This window comes from Nematolebias whitei, chromosome 19 (assembly GCF_014905685.2).
Source record: "Nematolebias whitei isolate Nwh7 chromosome 19, NemWhi1, whole genome shotgun sequence".
Lineage (NCBI taxonomy): Eukaryota > Metazoa > Chordata > Actinopteri > Cyprinodontiformes > Rivulidae > Nematolebias > Nematolebias whitei.
This window is the reverse complement of record NC_056516.1, coordinates 18,745,738-18,769,114: the sequence shown is the minus strand read 5'-3', so window position 1 is coordinate 18,769,114 and position 23,377 is coordinate 18,745,738. Positions and strand designations below refer to the sequence as shown.

Here is a 23,377-nt window from a genome sequence, read left to right as displayed (position 1 = left end):
ATGACAACATGCTGTTCCATTCATCAAACTCTGCTGCACATGCTCAGTAGCTCTTCATTATATTAATTCCTCTCATTGGAAGAATGATCATCAGCCTCGTCAGAATCCATCACCCTGGTTCCCACAGAGGCCCAGGCCCGGTAAATAATCACTGGTGTCTGTGACCGGGCTCTGGCCCTGCCATTACCATAAGACCCTCCACAGTGGGCCCTAAATACCCAGGAGAGGCCCACAACTCCCACTGTGCTGCATTCATCACTGCCACCATGTGAGAGAGGAGGTGGGTGCTAGCACCTGATCCAGAAACAGCTTTGGGTCTAGTTAAAAGCAAATACAGGATTAAAAGTAGAATTCAGGCTCAGCATAACATATTTTCAAAAGACACACAAGGATCTGAGTGATATACAATACAGTGCCAGTGTCGTCCTTCATTTAAGATTTCTTTTTTATTCCAGGCAGCCATACTTTGTAAGTTTTTAAGTGGTCTTGATCAGTATTTTGCTAGATTCTCCAAATGTTTTGCAGAGTTTTGCATTTGACTTTGTCTGCTTTTTGCCAGTCCTGTACCTGACCATTTTTTTGTTTGTCTGTTTGTTTACTACAACACTTAACTCTTCACATGAATCATTTTGACATAAAAAGGCTCCTAAACTCAAGGGATGAACTGGTCTTGTGTCAGCATATTACAGACATTGTGGCAATGTTCCCATACTAGTTCTCTGCATTTAACCCATCGCACCTGGGATGCACCCAGGTGGAGCAGTGGGCAGCAATGTAGGCGCCCAGGGCGCAATTAGGGATTGGGTGTCTTGCTCAGAGACACCACGACATGTGGGAATGGCTGGGGATTGAACCTGGGACTTTTGGATCCCAGGTTGGCTGCCCTACCTCTACCCCATCTCAGCCCTGAATTTTCAGGCCTTTTGTTACCTGTCATAAAAATCAGATTTGTTGCAACTTCTTTATTAGTTGAGTCCAAGAAAAATATTGAAGCTAACACAGTTTGACACATAAATAGGTGAACCAACAATGTGATTCCTAAAAATCTATTAGTAGAAAACTTGGTGTCCAGTACAGTGGCAATTTTAGCCTCTTTTGGGGGGTGCTCAAGCACCCCTAAACTTTAACTCAGCACCCCTGAAAAATAAAGAAACCATCATTAGGATTGTGCAAGGAAACAGTAATCTCAAACCTTGGATTCACCAAAATATTGAATACATTTAGAGTAAATGTGGAGTAAATGTGGAGTAAATGTGGAATAAATGACAATACTCTTAAACAGGCCAGTAAAATGTATCCTGATGCATGCTCAAATAAAATTAAAGTAAGCTCAAGTAAAATCTATGATTTTGTTTTTCCAGGAGTCAAATCCTCAATGCCACCTGCCAATCAATCCAATAGGCTTGTCAGCAACTGACTAGTCAGCAATCTGAAGTTGTCACAAAGTGAAACGCCCCTTTCCTGCAGTGCTGCACCTCCTTTTTCTATGACAACTTTGTTGGTGTTTTGCATTATGTGGTCAGCGGGATTTTGTGAAAAATCATCGGAAATACTGGTTAAACGTTGTCAGTGGAACGTATAATCAAGTCATCATTACCCTGGGTGTTTATTCTTTCGTTCAACCTTTATTTATACAGGTTAATCCCATTTAGCCTCGGGGACTCATTTACAAGAGAGATCTGAATTATTAGCAAAGAGTGATGACGACAGTGGAAAACAATGACGACAATAGACAATCATAAAGATGCGTACAAATTTAACATATTTTTTAACAAGTTAAAATAAAATGTCAACCAAAAGGACAATCAAAAGGAAAAGTAGTGAAAAAACAGCTAGATTATTAGGTGGTGTAGAAACTAAAAACAGGAACATGTCTGCATTAGTTTTTGCCAGGAACTTAACAGATGTTTAAAGCCACTTAGAGAGGTCAAGGTTGAGAGCTTCAGATCTTTTTAAAAAATATTCCAGGAAACATGAGTGTGGCAGGAGAAGGCCCTTTTGCCTAGTCCAGTCCGCACTGAGGGAACACTGCAGGTAATAATGTCCTGAGAGCGCACTCTGTAGCTGCACTCACGCAGAGACATGTAGGAGATGTATGAAGGCAACAGACCAATAAGTGATTTGAAGATGAAAATGTACCAATGGGTGAGTCTGTGTGAAGTTAATGATGTCCAATTAATCGGTGAATACAGGGTGCAGTGATGGGTACAGTATTTACAGCAAGTTATAAATCTTAACGCACCATGACAGGCAGCATCCAACATCTGCAGAGTGGTTGTAGAAGTGTCCATGTAAATTATGTCACCTTTGTCAATGGAGGGAAGGAAAGTCACAGTTACAAGGTGTTTCCTAGCATTCAGGGTTAGATAGGATCTATTTCTGAGAAAGTAACCCAATTTAACTTTCAGTTTCCTTTCTAGGTTTTCCACGTGAAACTTAAAAGTGAAATGCAAATTGACCAAGATACCCAAATATTTATAGGAATCGACAAACTCAATAGAAACATCATTTGAGAATACAATCAAAGGAAGAACTGCTGGGACCGACTTCCTGTTTGAAAAAAGCATCCCTTTGGTTTTGTTGGCATTTAGGACAAGTTTGAGATGGAGCAAGTCTGACTGGATGATGTTGAAAGCAGACTGCAAAAGCTGGAAAACCTTAGCATGTGGCTCAATGAGACTAACCTGGATAAAAAAAGGCTAAATGAAAATTTGTACTGGCTCGACAAACAACTGTGTCATCAGCATAGAAGTGTAAGGATGCATCAGGGATGCTCTATTTATGACCTACATTACCTATGTAGATTGTAAAGAGGGTGGTCCTAAGACTGAGCCTTGTGGTACACCACAAGGCTCAGCGATGGTATTTGTTAAAAAAAAATCTGTATGCCTTTTTATCTTTGTCTATTGTTGCTGTTGTCCATTGTTGTCATCATTCTTTGTTGAAATCAGGTCTCTCTTGTAAATGAGTCCTCGAGGCTCAATGGGATTTACCTGTCTAAATAAAGGTTGAATGAAAAACACCATTGTTGACTGTTAAATAATTGGAGGAAGTACCATTATGTTGAACACATTGCCTCCGGTCTGAGAGATAGTTAGAGAACCAACCAATGGTGTGTTCTGAGAAACCAATTTCTGAGAGCTTATGACACAAGATGTTATGATCCACAGTGTCAAAATCTTTAGACAGGTCTAAGAAAAGTGCAGCACAATAATCCTTAGCATCCAGTGCTTCAACAACGTCATTAAGAACCTTCAGTGAAGCAGTCGTTGTGCTGTGTTGTTTCCTGAAACCTGATTGATGGAGAGGTAAGATGTTAAATGAGTCCAAATACTTTTTGATTTGAGAGTTTATCAGTTTTTCTAGAACCTTGGCTAAATGCAGTGTTTAGAGATTGGTCGATAGTTGTTCAGTGAGGTGGGGTCACCTCCCTTCAGCAAAGGAAGACCAAAGACTGTTTTCCAAGCATCTGGAATGGAGTTTTGGCTTATGGACAGGCTAAAGATGTGGGACACAGGTACTGCGATGATATGAGCAGCCAACCTTAAAAAATAAGGTGGAAGTTCATCTGGTCCTGCAGAATTTTTGAGGTCTAGACCTTTTTACAGTTTATTGACCTCACTGAGAACAGGGAAAGAGAAAAGGTGTGATTTAATGAAGATTGTATTGTAGGAGAGATTTGGTTTGTAGAAGTTTGACTTTTTGGGGAAATGGCTGATTTCCCATCAGTAACTGTCAAATAAAGAACTAGAAGCAACAAAATGTTTGTTGAAACAGTTCAAGATCTCGTGCTTATTTGACACAGGAACAGAGTTAACGAGAAGTTGTAATGGGAGGTCAGATGATTGGGGGCTGCAGGAGAGAGATTTGATGGTTTTCCAGAATCTTTTAGGGTCATTTTGATTTTTGGAGGTCTGAGATAAGAAATAGTTACGTTTTGCGGCTTTGATGGAAGTTGTGCATTTATTCCTCATCTGTCAAAAACTCAACCAATCAGTGTCTGAGTCAGACTTTCTCACTACAGCCCAAAGATGATCTCTCCTGTGCAGATGATCAGCAAGCTCAGAAGTAAACCATGAGCTGTCTCGTCCTTTTATTCTGAACTGGTGAAGAGGAGCATGTTTGTTTACAAAATAGATGAAACTATCATGAAAATACAAAGTTTGTTTTCTCAGTCATCCAGGTATATAACAACAAAAAAGGTTGAATCATGTCATCTGGACTTTGTTTTTTTGTTAAAAAGAAACGTTTCGCCCCTCATCCAAGAGGCTTCGTCGGTCTGAGGCCTAGCCATCTGGTATTACCCAGAAGCCACCCTGACTCTTGTGTTTCAAGCCTGCCTCAGATACCCCTGAAGTCTTCAGCCTCTTGGATGAGGGGCGAAACGTTTCTTTTTAACAAAAAAACGAAGTCCAGATGACATGATTCAACCTTTTTTGTTATCATGAAAATAGTTCCAAGCAGTGTTCACGTCGTCAGTTAATAGAATACAGTGCCAGTCAAAATGCGATAAATCCCAGAGGAATGACTGTTCACAAAAATGTTTCAAATCTCTTTTTGGAAATAATCTGGGCTTAGAATGTAGAAGTTTAACCCTGAGTGTTTATAGGGTGGAATACAGTTTATTACATTTCCAAAACCTAAATGGAGTCTGGAAAAATGTAAAAAAATGGCTAAAGTCCTGCGGCCGACCTCATGAGCAGCTGAATACAACAGTTATAAACAGGAAGTACCACATGTTCATCTATATGAAGGAAACTGCAAGTTTTCTGTCTTATTTACATTGTACAGTATGCCTAATGGTTAAATCAGAAGTTAAGCTTAAAGTTGGTTGTGCTTTGTTTTGTGTGTTTTATATGTAGATATTTGTTACAACTTCTGGTTGCATAAGTTTAGTCTTTGTTTGTTATGATCCTTTATAAGTCCTATTTGTGACTTAGCTTCTCGTTTATGGTCATACCACCCTGAACACATCCAGTCTTGTCAGATCTCGAAAGCAGGATCGGGCCTGGTAAGTACTTGGCATTGAAACCGCTTAGAAAAAACAGGTGTCGTAAGCGTTTGCACTTCTCACAAACCACACCATGGGATGCATTGTTCAAACCAAGAGTCATTGTCAGTACTGGGGGCTAAGCACCCCACAAGGTCAGATCCTATAATCGCCCCTGGTCAAGTACAACAGCTGAGGTGGCGCATCTCTCAAGTGGTCTTTGTGAAATTTTTGTTTGTTTCTTAAAAACAAACATTACTTTTAGATCATCAATGTGCATGCTCAATAATCCAAGTAAACCATCCTACAATGTGCAATCAGGTCATTACTTTCAGGTATTGTTTATCTATTTATTTATCTTGTGCCTCTTCTTGTGTCCTCCATTTGTTCACTTTAATTTTTCAAGCACACATCACTGCACAATTTGCTCTCATTCCCAGGTACAAAGGCAGGATGGAAAATGAGGGAAACACAATAAACTTTAATTTTCCAAGACCATCTACCTTTTTGGTAGCAACATATATTAAATCAGAGATGGGTTTAAAACAATTACACAACTCTGTAGCTCAAAACACATTTTAAAATATGCAATTTAGAATACGACCATGTTTTTGTACTATAATAAAGAAACTGGTTCTGTGTGAAAAACCTTAGAAGAAGGTACACCAGGTGTAATCAGTGAGATGGATTGACCACTGAAGTGCTAACTCTAGTTTATTTCCCTCCTTTTTCTTCAGGTGTACATCATTTATCCTTGTTGAAAAAGAAAATCTACAAAAATAAGAAATATCACATTGAAGTATGGCGGCAGGAGTGTAATGATATGGAGGTGGATGGTCGCAAAACGTGTCAGATAATTCATAGATGGCACCATGAACAGTTGGAGATATTAAATACTAGCTGAGAGTATAGTAGGAATACAATGCTTCAGTAAATGTATATTTAAAAGTTGATAAAATGATATGTCTAACAATAGAATGGGCTGTTTTTATTTCACGTGTGAATTGAAAAAATTACAATGGAAAATGCAACGAGGACAATGACATGTCAGCAGCAGCTACAGCATCTGAGATGCTATTCAGAAACACTGGAGCTTGTTCTAAACAACAACAAAAAAACAATCACTGTGACTTATAATATAGTTTCTTTCGGCCTTTAAACTTTTTGATGGTCTCATCTTGCTCTGTTTAAAGTCTCTTCATGGCCAATTGGTCTGATAACTCATTCTCATCTTCTGCTAATTGAATGGAGAATGAATGGGAATGAGAGGCAGGGTAAGTGCTGGAAAGAGAAAATGTATTGAGGTGGGGAGGTGGGGAGTGATCTGATAGAGGACAAGTGAGAGGGAAGTGAGTGTTGGTGGTGTAGCACGCAAGGCCTCATTGATTAGGTGGCGAGCGGTGCAATGTTTCTCTCCTGACACTTACACGCATTAAAGCTACATAAACACCCATAATTGGTTCGTTTAGAGTGGAGTGGAGGGAAGCCGCCCACATAAACACAAACACACTCATCTCTGACTCCGTGTGTGTATGTAAGGGTTGCAGAGGAAAATCAAGGAGCAAAATTAAATGCTCATAAAAAAGCAGGCATCACTAGCTTGCAGCGTGGTTAGTGTGGGTGGAAGGATGCTTCTGTGTGCGTTTAAAAAGTCCCAACGCTGCGCTAAGCAGGAATGATAAAACCATCCATGGAGAATCAAGAGGACAATAACACTCACTTCGGGGAAAGTAAGGAATAAGAGGGACGCATCTAATGGTGACAAATTAGCTCTCAAAGTTTGCAGAAACTGAGTTGCTGCTTGCATCAAAAGAACATATAACGTGTTAGCCAAGATGATAGATAATTATTATGCTGTTCTAATAGAGGTATAATGGAGGTGTAACAGTGTTTTTTAATAGTTCAGCAGTGGCTGCAGAGCTGATCAGTGCTGTTGAATCCTGCAGAATATGCATACTCTTCCTGGTTCGTCCATCACTGCTATTAAAATAAAAAATGACTAAGAAAGTGAGACATTTGTAAGAGCTGCACATCCTGCAGCACTGAAGTCACCGGGCTTATCTGCTCTTGGATGTCACTGTGTGTAAAAGACAATACTCAGGGTATTCTTTGAGTCCCATAGCTGCACATCCATCAGGTCATAAGACCCCCTGACAGAGTGTAACTGGCACCCTCCCTTGGCTTGGCCCCCGAGGGCCATGTCACTGGCTGGATAGTGAGCTCCCTGGACATGGAATGATGGGATTCCTCAGTCTTGGCTGTCATCTCTAATCCAACACACTCACCCACACAGCTGAATCGTCATTTTTCTCTGTCTCTCATGTTGTGCACAAACGCACACGCATTGGCTCTCTTTGTCCATTTCCGCTGTGGGACACAAATAAATTTGCATTCACTGCCAATTCAGATGCTGCATCAACATATGTACATATCGTTGACGTGTCCAAGTGCTAAGTCACCATTGTGTCTCCCTTCAACGCACACACCGCACGTTCAGCCACACTCGAGTGGGCAGGTCGCTGCGGACCCCAGAGCAATGGACTGTGCTAAGCAGGTAAATATAGCGAGGACAGGCTTTATTAGAACGGAAAAAGGTTCTGTTACTGTCAGGGGGAAGCATGACCCTTTGGGATGGACGTTTTCTTCCACACTCAGTCACACTTTTTTTTTTTGATTTTTTGCTTTTCCTGTACTACTTTTGAGAAAGTAATTCAGAAAAAAAAAAGGGTTTTTACCTGCATCTTCTATAATTTACTATAAATGTTCTGGGTGTGTATGTCATGTCTCTAATGTAATTGCCCAGTAGATTACCGCATTGCCTCCAAATCAATACCTCCAAGGGTGACAAATGTGTCATCTCTGCATGTAACCTACACACAGACAGAGAAATTCATGTTTTTTTTTCATGCATGTGCATTATGGTGTAAAGGTGTGTTGACAAATGGAGAAGAAAAGGGGATAAATAAAGAAATGATGAGCACGATATGGAGCCAAGGCTTTGCAATCTTTTTGGCCTTGTCATTTTGAACTAAGCCTCCACACGAGGACCCATCCATTCTCGATACTCTGAAGCTCATTGATCCTCCCCTCCTTTTCATTTAGTCAATAACTGAGATCAATATTGATTATCATCCTTAAACTGCCTGTTTTGGAGCATATGTGCCATCCAATGTGTGCCGCATCCTGAAGGGTTTGAGGAAACGATGAAATGCTAGCATGAATTTTTCATTTTAGAGTTTTATACCTATAAGTGTAATAAGATAACAAAAAAATAAAAAAAATATGAACTACTTTGCAAGATTTTCATGAGCATAAGTGTTTTTGTGCTGATTCATACTTTCTGTGTGGTAAACATTCAGGGTCCTTTTATCTACTTTTACCCCAAACTCCTGCTTGACAGCTTTGGCTGCATCCCGTCAATCATCTACTCTCAGATAGCCCCATGATTACAATCGACACTCAAATGATGGAAGTGAATAAAACTCATTACTGACAGTCATCGTGAGTCATTGCTGGACATTAAAAGTTGCGTCTGACCTGCAGACGTTCATTCCTCAGGCCTGCTTTATGACGGGAGACCTGATCGGGTTCCTATCGCCTTTCTGTGCCAATCTCCATCAATCTACTGCACCTACAGATACCCACCTCCTGCTTTCTCCTCCAGACCTAAAACACTGCAGCTTTTTGTAGCCTGGTCACAGGACAGATTTTTGTTCATTGAGCTTTCTCCAGAAATGAGTCATGGGAGATTGGTGTCTGAGGTTTCAAATGTGGTTCCAGTTGTAAAACAAATGTGCTACTAGTTGCTTTATGTACAATTAAACTCTAGTTGCCACTCTCAGGGAAAAGGAGTCAATCATTCCCCAGACCACAGAGGTAATGATTGGACGAGCAGTCTTTTAACTGGTAGCCATTAAGCCGCTGTCCATACTCTTCACGTGGATACACCTAAACAAGTCTAATGTAAACCAAGCCAGAGCGGTGAGTCACCCAATGGAGACCCCCTCCTCTACAACTGGGTTTGTTCTCATAAAGTCATGGCAGAGAGAAAGAGCTGTGTTTACAGAAACACGGGAGCGGCTCACCTTTGATCTGCCCTGAGATAGAGGGAAAAAGAGAGACGGAGGAGAAAGAAACAGAGGAAAGGAGACGCCAGGGGTTACATGATTGCAGAACAAACTCATAAAAGTTCCATTAACCCACGAGGAGTTAAAGGGGCCCTGTTTTCATCCAGCAGACAGCCATCACAAACAGAGCATCACCATAAACCCTATCCTCCCACCTCACCTCCATCGTTTTCTCGATCTCCACAGCTCTTCCTCACACAGCCTTTGCTTCATCCTGTCGCCATCTTTTTCAAACTATTTAATCTTTCATTCTTCTCTGCAAACAAACATTTCATATGGATTCCACGTTGCTTTTTTTTTTTGGTGACGCCCCGCCTCCAGTTCGGCTGACCAAAAGAAAAGCTCCCTTGTTATTGTCCTTTTACCGTTTAAACAGGGTTCCCGGTCTGTGAGTCACAATCTAGAGAAGCCACAGGTCTCTCTGTCAGCGTCATGCTGTCTGTCTTATTAATCCTGTTTGCCGTTCGTTCATTAAGATTCACTAAGAGGTTTTGTTTTAACAGAACTGCTTTGAGCTTTTGAAAAGAATGTATCTAAATGTTTGCCCGCATAATTGAACCGCTTAAACACACACACAGCACAGAGACATCTTGTTGATTCAAGTTGTAAGTCAAGATGACAGTGTTTTCAGTCTATTAGTTTGCGGACAGAGCTGAGCTTTGTATATTTCTGGACCTTTAAGGGAATCAAGATTAAAACCTTATAAAGATTTTGGTGCTCTTTTCTTTCCAATTATATATGAAACAAGTGGTTATGTTTGAGTGACCCTCACACATCACTGGCCTAACCCTTTTATCCAACAGTTGCTGCTTAGAAATATAATACTTTTTTTTCTTTAAAGTTCTTGAAACTGTTAATTATTTCTATGAATAGTTGTTTGAACACAGAACTAAACTCAGATGTAGGCATTAATGTTTACCTTGGATGAACTTTTGTGATGGCTAATATCTCTTAAAAAGATAAATGTGCTAAGATGGGGGAAAATAGATTAATCTAACCCATAAAATCCTGCAAAAGATTCTTGTTGTTAATAATGAGCATAAAAGTTTTGATGTAAAATCTACTGTCAGTATTAATGCACAGTTGAACCGCGTGGGAGCCTTTAATAAATAATTCTGCTATCATACATAAAACATCACAGATAGAATGGTATTTTACTATCTTCAGTGCATACTTTAATGAAGAAGAAGAACGTTAGAGGAGAATGCAGAGCACTGAGAACAGACATGCAGCTGACCCCTCCTCTACTCTGTCCATCAACAGAGTTTTATAGTTCTGAGGAGGTCTGATCCCTGCTAAACAGTTTGAGTGTTCTTTGAAATCACCCATTAAGTTACTAAGCACAGGCTCTTAACTTCTCTGATACTATGTGGTACCATTATCTCCATGGCTGCCTTTCCCATGGTGTAACTTTACTTCTGCAGGGTAAATCTTTAAAGTTATAAAAGCCAACTGGACGTCTCTTTTTCTATTTTTGAAGACGCTTTGCTTTTCACTCTAGGAGCTTTCTCAACTCCAACACAAAAATGTGGAGTTCTGAGCTTTTTTTTTAAATTCTGTTTACATTAGCCTGATTCACAAGAGAGAACAAATATTTTGGTCATATGAAAGTGCAAAATGTTCTTTTCTGCAGTTTTTCAGAAAGCCTGGATTTTATATTTCAGTAAGTGGTGAGAGCAAAATGGAAGGCACTGAACTGTTTGACTTTGTTTTCTTCATTTCCACCTTCCCCATGTAGGGATTGGCCACAATGGTTGACACTGGGGATCCCATGGTATAGTCAAGTCAAATCAAGTCAAAGTTCTTTATTGTCATTCGCACCACATGTGGTACATGTGGTGGAACAGGGTCCCAGTTACATCCAACAACAGTATAATTTGTAAAGAAAAACACTAATAAGATCTAAAATATGAACAAAGAAATACACTAAAACTAAGAATACGTTAGCACAGATAGCACGAAAACAATACGCCAAACATCTGCATCATGAACATGAATCTTCATGATGCAGGTGGCCCTCTTCCTACATCTGGAGGTGTAGATGTCTGTGATGGTGGGGAGGCTGACTCCAACGGTCTTCTGTGCAGCCTTCACCACTCTTTGCAAAGCTTTTCTTTCTGCACATGTGTATAGCCATGCTCGTCTGTTAAAACTGTCATTCATTCAACCTTTTTAACTGACTAACTTTACAGGTTAGTCTCATTGAACCTCGAGGACTCATTTACAAGAGCGACTTGATTTTAACAAAGAATGATGACAACAGTAGACAATCATAAAAGAAAGCATATAAATTGGGAAAATAAATGAAAGAAAATTATATTAAAAAAACAAAGAAGAAAAAACTGCTACATTGTAAAGTGATGTAAAAAAATAAAAACAGGAACATGTCTGTATTGGGTTTTCCCAGGAACTTAGCAGATGTTTGAAGCCACTTACAGAGGTCAAGGTTGAAAGCTTCAGATCTTTTTGTAAGATATTACAGGAAACAGGAGCGGAGTAGGCGAAGGCCCTTTTGCCTAGTTCAGTCCGCACTGAGGGAACACTGCAGGTAATAATGTCCTGAGAGCGCACGCTGTAGCTGCACTCACACAGAGATATGTAGGAGGAGATGTATGAAGGCAACAGACCAAGAAGTGATTTAAAGATGAAAATGTACCAGTGGAAGAGTCTATGTGAAGTCAATGATGTCCAGTTAACCAGTGAATACAGGGTGCAGTGGTGAGTATGATAGTTACAGCCAGTTATGAATCAGCGCACCTTGATGGACAGTGTCCAACATCTGCAGGGTTCTTGTAGGGGCATTCGTGTAAATAATGTCACCATAGTCAATGGAGGGAAGGAAAGTTGCAGTTACAAGGTGTTTCCTTACATTCAGAGTTAGACATGATCAATTTCTGAAAAAGAAACCCAATTTTACTTTCAGTTTATTTACCAAGTTTTCCATGTGGAGCTTTAAAGAGGGATGCAAATCGATCAAGATACCCAAGTATTTGTTGGAATCGACAAACTCAATAGGAACACCATTCGAAGATAAAATCTAAGGAAGGACTGCTGGGACTAACTTCCTGTTTGAAAACAACATCCTTTGGTTTTTGGTGTTTAGTACAAATTCGAGACGGAACTAATCTGACAGGATGATGCCAAAAGCAGACTGCAAAAGCTGGAAAACCTTAGCAAATGTTTTAGCTCGACAGTAAGCAACTGTATCATCAGCATAAAAATGTAAGAATGCATCAGGGATGCTCTGTCCTACATTGCCTATGTAGATTGTGAAGAGGGTGGGTCCTAAGACAGAGCCTTATGGTACACCATTTTTAACTGTTAAATAACTGGAAGAAGCACCATTATGTTGAACACGTTGTCTCCGGTCTGAGAGAGAGTTAGTGAACCAACCAAAGTGTGTTCTGAGAAACCAATTTCTGAGAGCTTATGACACAAGACGTCATGATCCACAGTGTCAAAAGTTTTAGACAGATCTAAGAAAGTGCAGCACAATAATCCTTAGTATCCAATGCTTCACGACATCATTAAAAATCTCATACTTCAATTATTTTAATGCAGAAAGTTTTATTTCATTATAAAAAGCTTGGTACTTTAAACTTTGCAGTTTGGATTGGGAAAGCTCCTGCAACGAGAAGCAAAACACCTTAAAATATACTAGAAAATAGTCCAATTGCCTTAAAATAATTAAAAATACGCTTAGGATTTGCCCTGTCCTGAGTGTCTGAGAATCTTCGCCAACATACCTCAGCCATGGTGTGATAACAAAAATGGAATTTATTGACTGAACAGCACGGACACTCAGAAAGTCTACAATCTGTGAAGGTTAGTTCCTTATCTCACAGTTTTCATCAAAATGATGAAATAATGACTGCATTTTATACTTGCACTCCAAGTCACAACATAAACTTTTGTTTCTTTATTTTCTTGATTATAAAAAGATCAACCTTAAAAACTTGCTGTAACCTAACCAAACAGTAAGTGACCCCAACCTATCCAACAAGTAAACACAAAAGAAAATTCAAGATTAAATTAAAGGTATAATGTATAATAATGTATAATGTATAAAGGTATAATGCTCAAAAACAAAAGGAAGAAGAAAAAAATCTTGGTTTCTTGGATTAGAATGTTGAAGTTGTTCACTTATTCAACCTTTTGTCTCTTTGTCTACATTTTACTACATATTAATTATCACTATCTTGAACATACATATACATACATATACATACATCCATTATTTTTACCCGTTTCTTTCTTTTCAGATTGCAGGGGTCACTGGTGCCCATATCCAACTGTGCAAGTGATACGAGGGTACACCCTGGACAGGTCTCCAGTCCATCACAGGGCCATATATCTTGTACAGTGGATCCTAAATATAGGATTCCCACATGGTTAAAAGAGAATAGTTACCTACTAGTTAGCTGGACAATGGTTGAATTGTTTATACTTGGTTTTAGTTTTTATTATCAGGTAAATCACATGCCATTTTCTGTCTGTCCTTATGTGGTTAGGTTTTGGGTTTTGAATCACTTGGTTGGGTTAGGCATTGAAATGTGATTGGTTCAGTGATTCAGAACAGTTTGGGTGGGGTCAGAGAAACTTCAAAGCTCATTTCAAAATAGTCTTTTTGTTCTCATTCACCACGTAAAAAACACGTGAAAAGTTTAAAATAATTATTCACAAACGTATTTGACTGAAATTACAGTAAATTTCCTGACAAAAAGCACACAATATGTGTCCATTTTTTTAGTGCCCATTTCACAGCTCACCATAAAGCCATGCCAGATGTAGTTTCAGAATGTAACCTTCTCAAATGCAAAGCTCCATCCATTGGTCAGAAGCAGCGCAGAGAGGTCATCAAGACTCAGCACTTCATGGGTGCAGGATGGGGGATGCTGTTGGAGTCAAAATAAGGACAGGGGTTTGTGGCAGTGTGAACAGCAGATAGAAAGGGAAGCCCAGACTCCCTAGTCCCCAAGAGAGTATCAGCAGACTGGGTGTGACGGTCATGGGATGGGGGCATAATGAGGATGCATCACTGTAGCAATGAGGTACTCTATCACAAGCGGACATACACAACCTGCTGTGTACAGGCAATGGCCACTGCATATTGTCATCACCATTACTGTTATGCAGAGGGGATTAAATGAGCCTAAACTGTGAGCCAAATGCAAAACGTGAATGATACAGTTCTTGTCTAACTGTGGGAACGGTTGTGTATTTGTCACTGCTGTTTGTCTGATTCTGTGGTAAAGAAGTGAACAACTTTTCCTGTCGCCCTCATCCACTGCTGTTACTGAGCAGTAAAGCAGCCACAGCATGTGGTAAAACAAAGTGAGGAGTGGGGGGCACTGGACTGATCTGCAAAGCTTTTAGGCCGCCTGCGATGGCTGTAAAATAATAATGCTGTCGTAAAGAAAAGTGCTTATTAAATCATTTTTAAACAGTATTGCACAATGTGTTGCGTGCTGTGAGCGGTTCCACATAAACACAAAGATCTGAAGGGAAAAACAGCCGAACATTCACATGAAATTTAATAAGTTGATCATTATCACAACACTGAGTAAGACTTTGACACTGTGGCGGCTGAGCCCCCATAGCAACACTAGCTATAAAGAAACACTTGGCCATTATGTGGCCATTACTTGGACTTTAAATGACAATTGTACATCAGAGGAGCAGTGGGGCTCTGCTGCTTCTGTATTTCTACTCTAAGCCTGTGGTGTTTGTTGTGTTTATGTGCCACTGTGCATGTACAGATGCAACATGCGCATTAAATAAACCAGCATGAGGTGTGTAAACTTTTCATACAGAAGTAATAACTTAATGCTGGGGGATTTAGCCTATGACCACCCAAACTTATCTTTCCTTCACTCTGCTCTGCTGATTTACAGAAACAATAAGTTTTGCTCTAACAAGGTTGAGTCAGGTGCTCTGGACGGATTCTTCTTTGTTGAAACATTTCTTCAGTCTGAGACTCTGCAGCAAACTCTGTCTTATAAATAACACCTAATCACAGGGGATTAACTAATTTGCAGGGGAACTGGTGGACATTGCCTGTATTGGTTAATCCACTAAGGTGTTATTTATAAAACGGAGTTTGCTGCAGTGTCTCAGACTGAAGAATCTTTTGGATAAAAGACTAAACATTTCAACAAAGAAGAATCTGTCCAGAGCACCTGACTTAACCTTGTTCAGTGTTGCTACCTGGATTATGGAGCATGCATCAGGACAATAAGTTTTTCTCTGTTCATGCCGCAGGCAAGCAGATTTTCTTTTCTTTATTCCCAGATTTTCTTTATCAAATCACCTGCAAAAAAACAGTTTGAGTAAAATGCTTGTTCTGGGCTTGTATAGCAACATGTTGCTGACATTTGTTGCACATTTGTTAAGTGGTTGCTTTTAAAATGAAACTCAAGGTTCAAGGTTTTTTTATTGTCATTCGCATCACATGTTGTACATGAGGTGGAATGAAATTGTGTACTCGAGCTACACCCAAAAATAGCAAAAATATAAAGTATAAAGTATAAAAGAAACGGTATACAAGGATCTAAGATCTGTGCTAAACAATAATTATGTAAAATAATAAACAGCAGTCTGAACAAGAGTTTGTTGTGTGCAGATGGGTATGAATACAGCAGCTTAAAAGCAAGGAATCAGCAGCATGGATAAAGTCACATATCACCAACTAAAGTGGCAGCTGATGCCAACAGTCTTCTGTGCAGCCTTCGCCACTCTGCAGCGCTTTCCTCTCTCCAGCTGTGCAACCTCCATTCCACACCCTGATGAAGGAGCACAGGATGCTCTCCACTGCACACCTGTAGAAGGAGGTGAGGACTAAACTTCCCAGACCAGCTCGCCTCAGCCACCTGAGGAAGAAGAGTCTCTGATGAGCTTTCTTGATCAGGCTGGTGGTGTTGTTGCCCCAGCTGAGTTTTGTCATTCATGTGCACACCCAAGTACTTGTAACTGGAGAACATTTCCACCGCTGATCGGGGTGGTGGGAGTAGGTGTGTTTGCTTCTTCTGAAATCCACAATCAGCTCCTTCATCTTCTTCACATTGATGTGGAGGTTTTTCTCTTTGCACCAGCTCTCCAGGCATTCCACCTCATGCCTGTAGCTAGACTCGTTGTTTGTGATGCATCCCACCATCACTATCTCGTCTGCAAACTTTACAATGTGACAGCCTGGATGGGTAGGTGCACAGTTATATGTGAACAGAGTAAAGAGGAGGGGACTCAACACACAGCCCTGAGGGGAGCCAGTGCTGAGGGGTATGGTGGAGGAGGAGAAGTTGTGGATCCTCACAAACTGAGAGAACTGAGAATGAGCAGGTCCTACAAGCTTGTTTTTTTTTTTCATTTTAACCTCTATATTTTCATTCATTCAACCTTTATTAATTCAGTTTAATCCCATTTAGCCTTGGAGACTCATTTAGAAGAGAGGCCTGATTCATAAACAATAAATTTGGATCTATTTAGCACCTCTTGGTAATTTGTAATGACTTCCTTTTCATACTTTGGATGCAACTACTTTTTGTGTCTTGCTTTTAATTGTTTTCATGCACTTCAAAAAAACATGACAATACCCTTTATATATTTCTTGGTTCAAATTAATAATGAATGCAATATCTTTTCATCTTATTTTGATGCTTGCAATTTCTAAGTGAATGACTTAAAATACTTCATGTACAATATTTATTCTTAAGCCAGCTGCTAAAGAGGACAGAGAAAGGAGGTAATGAAACACCTCGTGCTTCATTTTTTCCATCATTTCTATTTTAAACTGTGATCCATGTTGCTCACTTTTAGTTTAGTTATAGGATTCTGGGCCACTCGTTTCTTTTGACCAAACTCTTAAGTGTTACAACTCAACACACTGAGAAAAAAGCTGATCAATTTGGAAAGTGCAAGCAATTAAATAGACTTTCCAAATACTTATTTATTATTCATGCAAGATGCACAACAAAGGATGGTAGTCACTGATGCATCACGTGTAAAGAATATCTAAGTCTGGTAATGTATGTAATATTGATTGCTAGAAAATTGTATTTATTTATTTAGAGATTTTTACGTAAAAAAAATACAAACATTATATGGCCCAATTATGTAACAAAATTGGCAACACACAAAATTATGAGCTATAAACAATATATTTGATTATCTGACATTTTATACAAATATTAATTCGTAATGCAGGAGTTGAGACACAAGTCTGTCTGTCTATCTATCTATCTATCTATCTATCTATCTATCTATCTATCTATCTATCTATCTATCTATCTATCTATCTATCTATCTATCTATCTATCTATCTATCTATCTATCTATCTATCTATCTATGTTTTACGTGTCTAACTTGTGATATTTGTAAAGATAATCTTATAATTGTTCATTCTCATTCAACTTTTATTTATACAGGTTAGTTCCCATTGAGCCTCGAGGACTCATTTACAAGAAGGACCTGTTGTTCAAAACACTGGCTTGATGTGGAATATAAATGTTGACTGAAAAATTATAGATTAGCTCCTGAAATGTTTTTGACATGTGTTTGCAAGTTGTGTTTTCATTTCTGAGTTTGTTAGTTTGTTCATAAAACTATAGTTAGATGCTTGACCCGGCAGGCTGTGACCAAAGGCTATACACTAGTATAAAAGCAGAAGGATTTAAATATATTAAACAAAATGGGAGAAATGTGAGCAGAGTCAGGTTTGTTTCCATGCATCACTTTTTAAATGTTGACTTTTTCTTTGGTTGTTTGCCATGCCTGAACGATTGTTCTGGGTTTTATCAGCTGTGATGAAAAGGTTTCACATGAGCAAATAATGGCCAAGTTTAACATGTTAACATTGGCCCTACAGATCAAATTGCCCTTCTAATAATAATAATAATAATGATGATATATATATATAAAAAATCTCATGGTTATGTGAAAACACCGGCATGTAAAATGTATAAAAAATATCCAAACCTCTAGTAAACAACAAAAATATTGCAGTTAAAAGGCAAATAAAGTTCTTTTTGCACTGTATTGTGTCAAATCATCAGCTGCAAGAAGCACTGCTGCAGGATGACCCATCACACGTGATTTGGTGACACATTTTAACATCTCTGTATTAAATAATGTGAAGCTCCTCACATCCCAGGGCCAAGTGGGAGATCCATGCACACTCCGTGCGTATTTGCGCCAAAGACATGATCTGAACCCCGGAAGATGAGGATCTTCTTTCCGAGCATCCCTTGAATCCACCCTGCTCTGTTTGTCCTGCTCTCCTCTCAGAGGCAGCAGCCGGTCCATTTTCCTGCTGTCTCCGTTGCACCGTAAATAATCCTGATAAAGACGCAGTCGAAAACGACTTTCACGCGCCCACCCTCTCCGTTCCCCACCTCCTCCCATTGATTTAAAGTGACCCCCGTTTCCAAATGATATTGGAGGGCCTATTTAAACAGATGAAGTCTTAAATTGTCTTGCTTGTATGCGCATTAATCTCCCATTCATCATCATTACGGTGTGATCGGCGCGTCCACGCCTCCGCCAGCCTCTTGGCTTTGTAAATTAGGATGTAATCCAATTTAAACAGCAGCAGCCACACATCCACAGACCCCCCCCCCCCCCTTTTTTTTTGGTCTTCTTTCTCGGTCGGTGGACAGCTGCAGTGCGCCGCCCCTATCTAAACGCTTTGTGCCAGTTGTGGGATCTGCAGAACTCTGAGCCAATTCTGGCTAATAGGATTTTAGAAGGCTGCGTGTAATTGCTGCAGTGTTTCTATGAAGCCCGTCATATGTGCACGGTCAGTCTCGCTGCATGCGATCCAAGCTGCGCGCTGAAGCAGGATCAGGCAGCGAGGACAGGTGAACAGTCATAGCATCTCCAATGTGCGACGCAATCGGCTCTGAATCCTTCCATTCTGCGCAAAAGTCTCCAAGTTTTTTTATTTTTTAAATATCTTTAAAAAAATTCAATATAGTTTTTTTAATATCTTTGCATGGTACAATTTTTGTTTATCTTTTCTTGTTTAATTACGCGCGACACAAATCGGGTTTCTCCTGCTGGACCTGCGCGCGCCTTTATCAGGCTGATGTGCTTCTACATAAATCTGCTTCGACCCGGGAGGCTTAAACGCTGTATTATTCCAAACATATGCATTTTAATCAGCTCGGTCACACTTACAAGAACTCCAGTTAATAAGGCCATCAATCAAGAGCGCGTGAGCAGGAGTGGAGGGAAAGGGGGAGGACGAGGAAGAGGAGGGTGCTTGTTTGGATGAAGCAAAAGCGTCAATTTGGAAAGATATTTTAAATTGGTTTATGTTTTAATTTGGATTAAATGGAATGACTTAAGGAAAGATGGTGGATAAATGGAGAAAATGGAACATGTGTTGCCAGATTGTGTTTGCAATTACGCAGTTGAAGAATGTGAAGGCCCGCGCGCTGAAACTGCATGTTTCTGCGCAAATCTATTTTTATTTATTAAAATCCTTGTTTTATTTGTATTTTTTTGTTACAAAAACTGGCTTTCTACCTCTCTGAGGGCCACGTTTCAGAAAACTGGTTTCATTTGCCTCGTTCAGACGTGGCCAATTAGGATCCTCTCCTGATTGTTGGCAAATCCCCCCCCCCGGTCAAATAATCGATCTCTCTTCGCGTTTCCAATATCTTCAGACGACTATGTCTATTAAGTAGTTGTTGTTTTTCAGAGAAAGAAAAAAAATATGAGGGGCGTTAACGGAGCCCGGGGACCACTTAGCTGTCATGGTCAATCTAACCACCCCGCCAGGAATTTTTTTTTTTTTTTGGGGGGGGGGGGGGGGGTGTATTTTGACAGTGTCCACTTGGGATCTAAATGATAGCGTTATTATCAAAGTAGAGAGAGTGTGTTGTTGACTTGTTTTGAACGAAATCTAACGAAAATACTCTAAATAATATTAACAATAATAATAATAAATATAATAATAATTATTATTATTATTATTAAAAATTAGGAAGCTGATTGGACTTTTTTCTATTTGATTTTGAAATAAATCAGACTTGTGTTCATACGCTGCGTTTCTTCTATGACATAATTTATTGCAAATTAGGTGAAACAATCCAGCCAAAAGACAAACATTAAATGAAGCAGAATAATAATAATAATAATAATAATATTTTCAAGAACTCCCTTTTGAACATCTGATGTATATATATATATGTATAAAAAAGCACGAAATCAGTCAGGAAAAAGTAGCAAATCGGTTCCCAAATGCACAATTTAATCACTTTAAAAAAAAATCTGATTTAATATTACAACAACATGGGTGGAACAACGACAGTGATGTCCTCTTCTTGCTCTGATTGTCCCCCCATCCATTCTCCTCCACCCCCCCTCCTTCACCAAGCCGTGCAGGGCTGTAATCCGTTCCCTCGGCGCCTTGTTACCTTTTGGCAGCAACGATCCCTTCCTGGTATTATCATTAATTCAACCCTCAAAACGGCCCGGCTCTACATATACATCACTTTACTAATTTTCCTTGCATGTGCACATTTCTGCTCTTTTGCTCCTGTGCGGGGGGAGTTAATGAGACTTCCACAGTCTGTTCAAAGAAAAAAAAAAAACCTCCTTGTTAGGAGGAGATGTAAGGCATCATTCTCGCACATGGAGGTGGATTTTGAAAGGAAAAGGACAAGATATGACAAAAAAAAAAAAAAAAAAACAACAACTTCAAAACAAATGAAATGAACGTCACATCCGGTGTGCATGCAGCCTGCTGCTCTGGCTCTGCCATGACAATATGTTGTGCGTCTTTGCTGTTTTTCTTCATGTGTGTTCTCTACCTTTGTCCCGTGGTGTAAAGGCTGATGTGACAGAAGGAGGTGCAGGAGGAGGAGAAGGTTTGTTTTGGTTTTATCTGGTGAGAGCCACTTCTTCTCTCTGATCTAGAGTCACAGATGATTTGCTGAGCACTGAAGGCGTAAAAGTGACAAAAGCGTCCGTCCTGCTTGTTGGGGAGCAAGAGAAGTCCGACCCGGTGGGTCTGGTGGGGAGGCCGTTGGACTGAGAGGAGTGGCAGGCCAAGCAGGAGCAGGGACTCCCTCCTGGGCCGAGGCCGTGAGTTGAGTAGACCGACGGGTGCCTGAAGGCGCACAGGAGTTCTGGCCTCTGGTAGGGATGGGACAGGACCCGGAAGCTGTCCAGAGAGCGCAGAGGGTTCGAGAAAGGGGCGGCTGTGGGGGCCGAGGCCGCCCCGACACCCAGGGGGGAGTAGTAGGGCAAGGGGAGGTGGGACGGGAAGGGGTAAGGCAGGTTCCCAGTGGCGGCGGCGTGGCTCATCATGTAGGTGTAGAAGGCCGGGTCGGCGGGGTGGGGCCACGTCATGGCCAGGCGCTGGCGTTTGTCTTTCATCCTGCGGTTCTGGAACCACACCTGGGACAGAGACACAGAGGGTGAAACATTAACCTCAGCCCTCCCTCTGAGCAACAACAACAACATCACACGACTTCCGCTTTTACGCAGGGCCTTGGATGCTCCTGCTTCATCAAACACCATGAACCATGGTGCGCTCCTTTGACATCACATGATCTTACTTTGATGGTGGTTTCAGGTAGATTCAAGGCAGACGCCAGTTCACATCTCCGCGGCCTGGACACGTAGTTCTCCCGGTAGAACTCCTTCTCCAACCGGGCGATCTGCTCCCGGGTGAACGCTGTTCGGTACCGGCGGATCTGGTCTGCGCCGTAGGACAGGTGAGGGCTCTGACCCGGGACTGTTTTACCCGGGTCGGCTCCGGTGTCACCCGGGTGGCGCGGAGAATCCTCGTTTCGGCCTGAACAAAAATACAGATTATTTTATTTCGTTTTATTTGCCTAACAACCAGTGAAAACAAAAACATATATAATATAATAATTAATTATAATAAACTGTTAAATGAGCTGAAGGAAAACACACTATTTTATTGGATTATTACGTTCACAATAATTACATTTGATGATATAACTATTTCTTTCTTATTTTCCACTGTGTTTTATTTGCTGAAAGGCCTCCTTGACAAGATTAAGAAACCTGAGATTTTTATTTTGTTGGGCTTATTTTTTTAAACTTCCTCTGTGTATTAATAAAAAAATTCCTGCAAAATTCAAAACAAATGTGGCTTTTGCTGCGTTCATTTCTTCTTTTATTTATCTTTGCTTTCTTCTTAGAGGCAAACACAGAACCCAGATCATTTGCAACAAAAGAAATTATAGGAGAATTGAAAAAGAAATCATAGAGCAGCATATGAATACAGTTGTTGCATCCAGTTAGAATAAAAACCTAAGACAAAAAAAAAAAAAAAAAAAAAACACGCTCAAATATCTTTACATTCCTTTCGCGTGTTGTGGCCACTGCATCAGCATCACGCGGAACATTTGCTGTCAGAGTCAGTGATGAAAACGTCTCACACTGGGGGTGTCACCACAGCTTTTCTGACACAACAGCTGTGCGCGCACAGTTTTATTGGCACAAACTGCTTCCATGGGCGCAGATTGTGCGCATTCTTCACATACAATGCATGCATGACACTTTAAGACGCACATTTTAGCGTTAGCTCACAGAGGAGCTCGTACCTTTGGCCGTCGGGTAGTCCATGCTCTCGGGCGTGCAGCTCACATCAATCTCCTCGTAGAAGTCGGATTCTGTGTCGGAGCTGCTGCCGTTCTTGTGCGGCTGGTCGGTTCGGTGCTTCTCGCCGGATGAAGACGTGTTCCTCCGTGCGCTCCCCTCCTCCTCCTCCTCCTCCTCTTCTTCCTCCACCAGCAGCAGCTCGGTTCTCTCCCGGGAGTAGGTGGAAGCAGCGCCGGGGCTCAGGCAGCCCCTGTGGCCCGGCTTCCCATGCGGTTCTCCTCCATCCACCAGCCTCACCAGCACCTCCTCTCTGCTCTCCATCACCGACCGGGCGCTGATCAGAAAATTAATAGTTGTATTGATGAGAACAAATAAATAAATAAAGGAGTAGCAAAACCTCGAGGAGCTATCTGAGGATGTTGAGGAAGCGCGCGGATGGTGGAGGTGTGTGACTCCTGCAGTCCGATGTGACCCTCAGAAAGGAGCTCGTGAGAGTGCAGAGAAGGAGCTCTGGGAGCGAGCACCATTTACCCCCGCTCCCCCCCACCCCACACACACACACCTCCTCCCTCCCTCTCTCTCCCTCGCTCTCTCTCTGCCTTTCTTCAGAGCTGTCATTCTGATCAGGATGGTCCCCTCTGATGACGCCGCGCATTGATTGTGTTTGTGTGTGTGTGTGTGTGT

The 23,377-nt window shown here is 40.8% G+C and overlaps 1 protein-coding gene across 2 annotated transcripts; it reads right to left on the bottom strand.

The window, feature by feature from the left end:
• Positions 1-20,850: 20,850 nt before the first annotated feature.
• On the bottom strand, positions 20,851-23,025 carry evx1 (even-skipped homeobox 1). 2 transcript variants are annotated; one of them, XM_037692871.1, is made up of 4 exons: positions 22,883-23,025; positions 22,696-22,852; positions 21,679-21,917; positions 20,851-21,517 (listed from the first exon to the last, which is right to left on the bottom strand). In XM_037692871.1, the coding sequence occupies exons 1-4, from the start codon at positions 23,012-23,014 to the stop codon at positions 20,999-21,001; spliced, it is 1,047 nt and encodes a 348-aa protein (XP_037548799.1). In that variant the 5' UTR covers positions 23,015-23,025; the 3' UTR covers positions 20,851-20,998. The 2 variants fall into 2 exon arrangements, with proteins under 2 accessions (XP_037548799.1, XP_037548798.1); XM_037692870.1 differs by having other exon boundaries at positions 22,696-23,025.
• Positions 23,026-23,377: the final 352 nt, after the last annotated feature.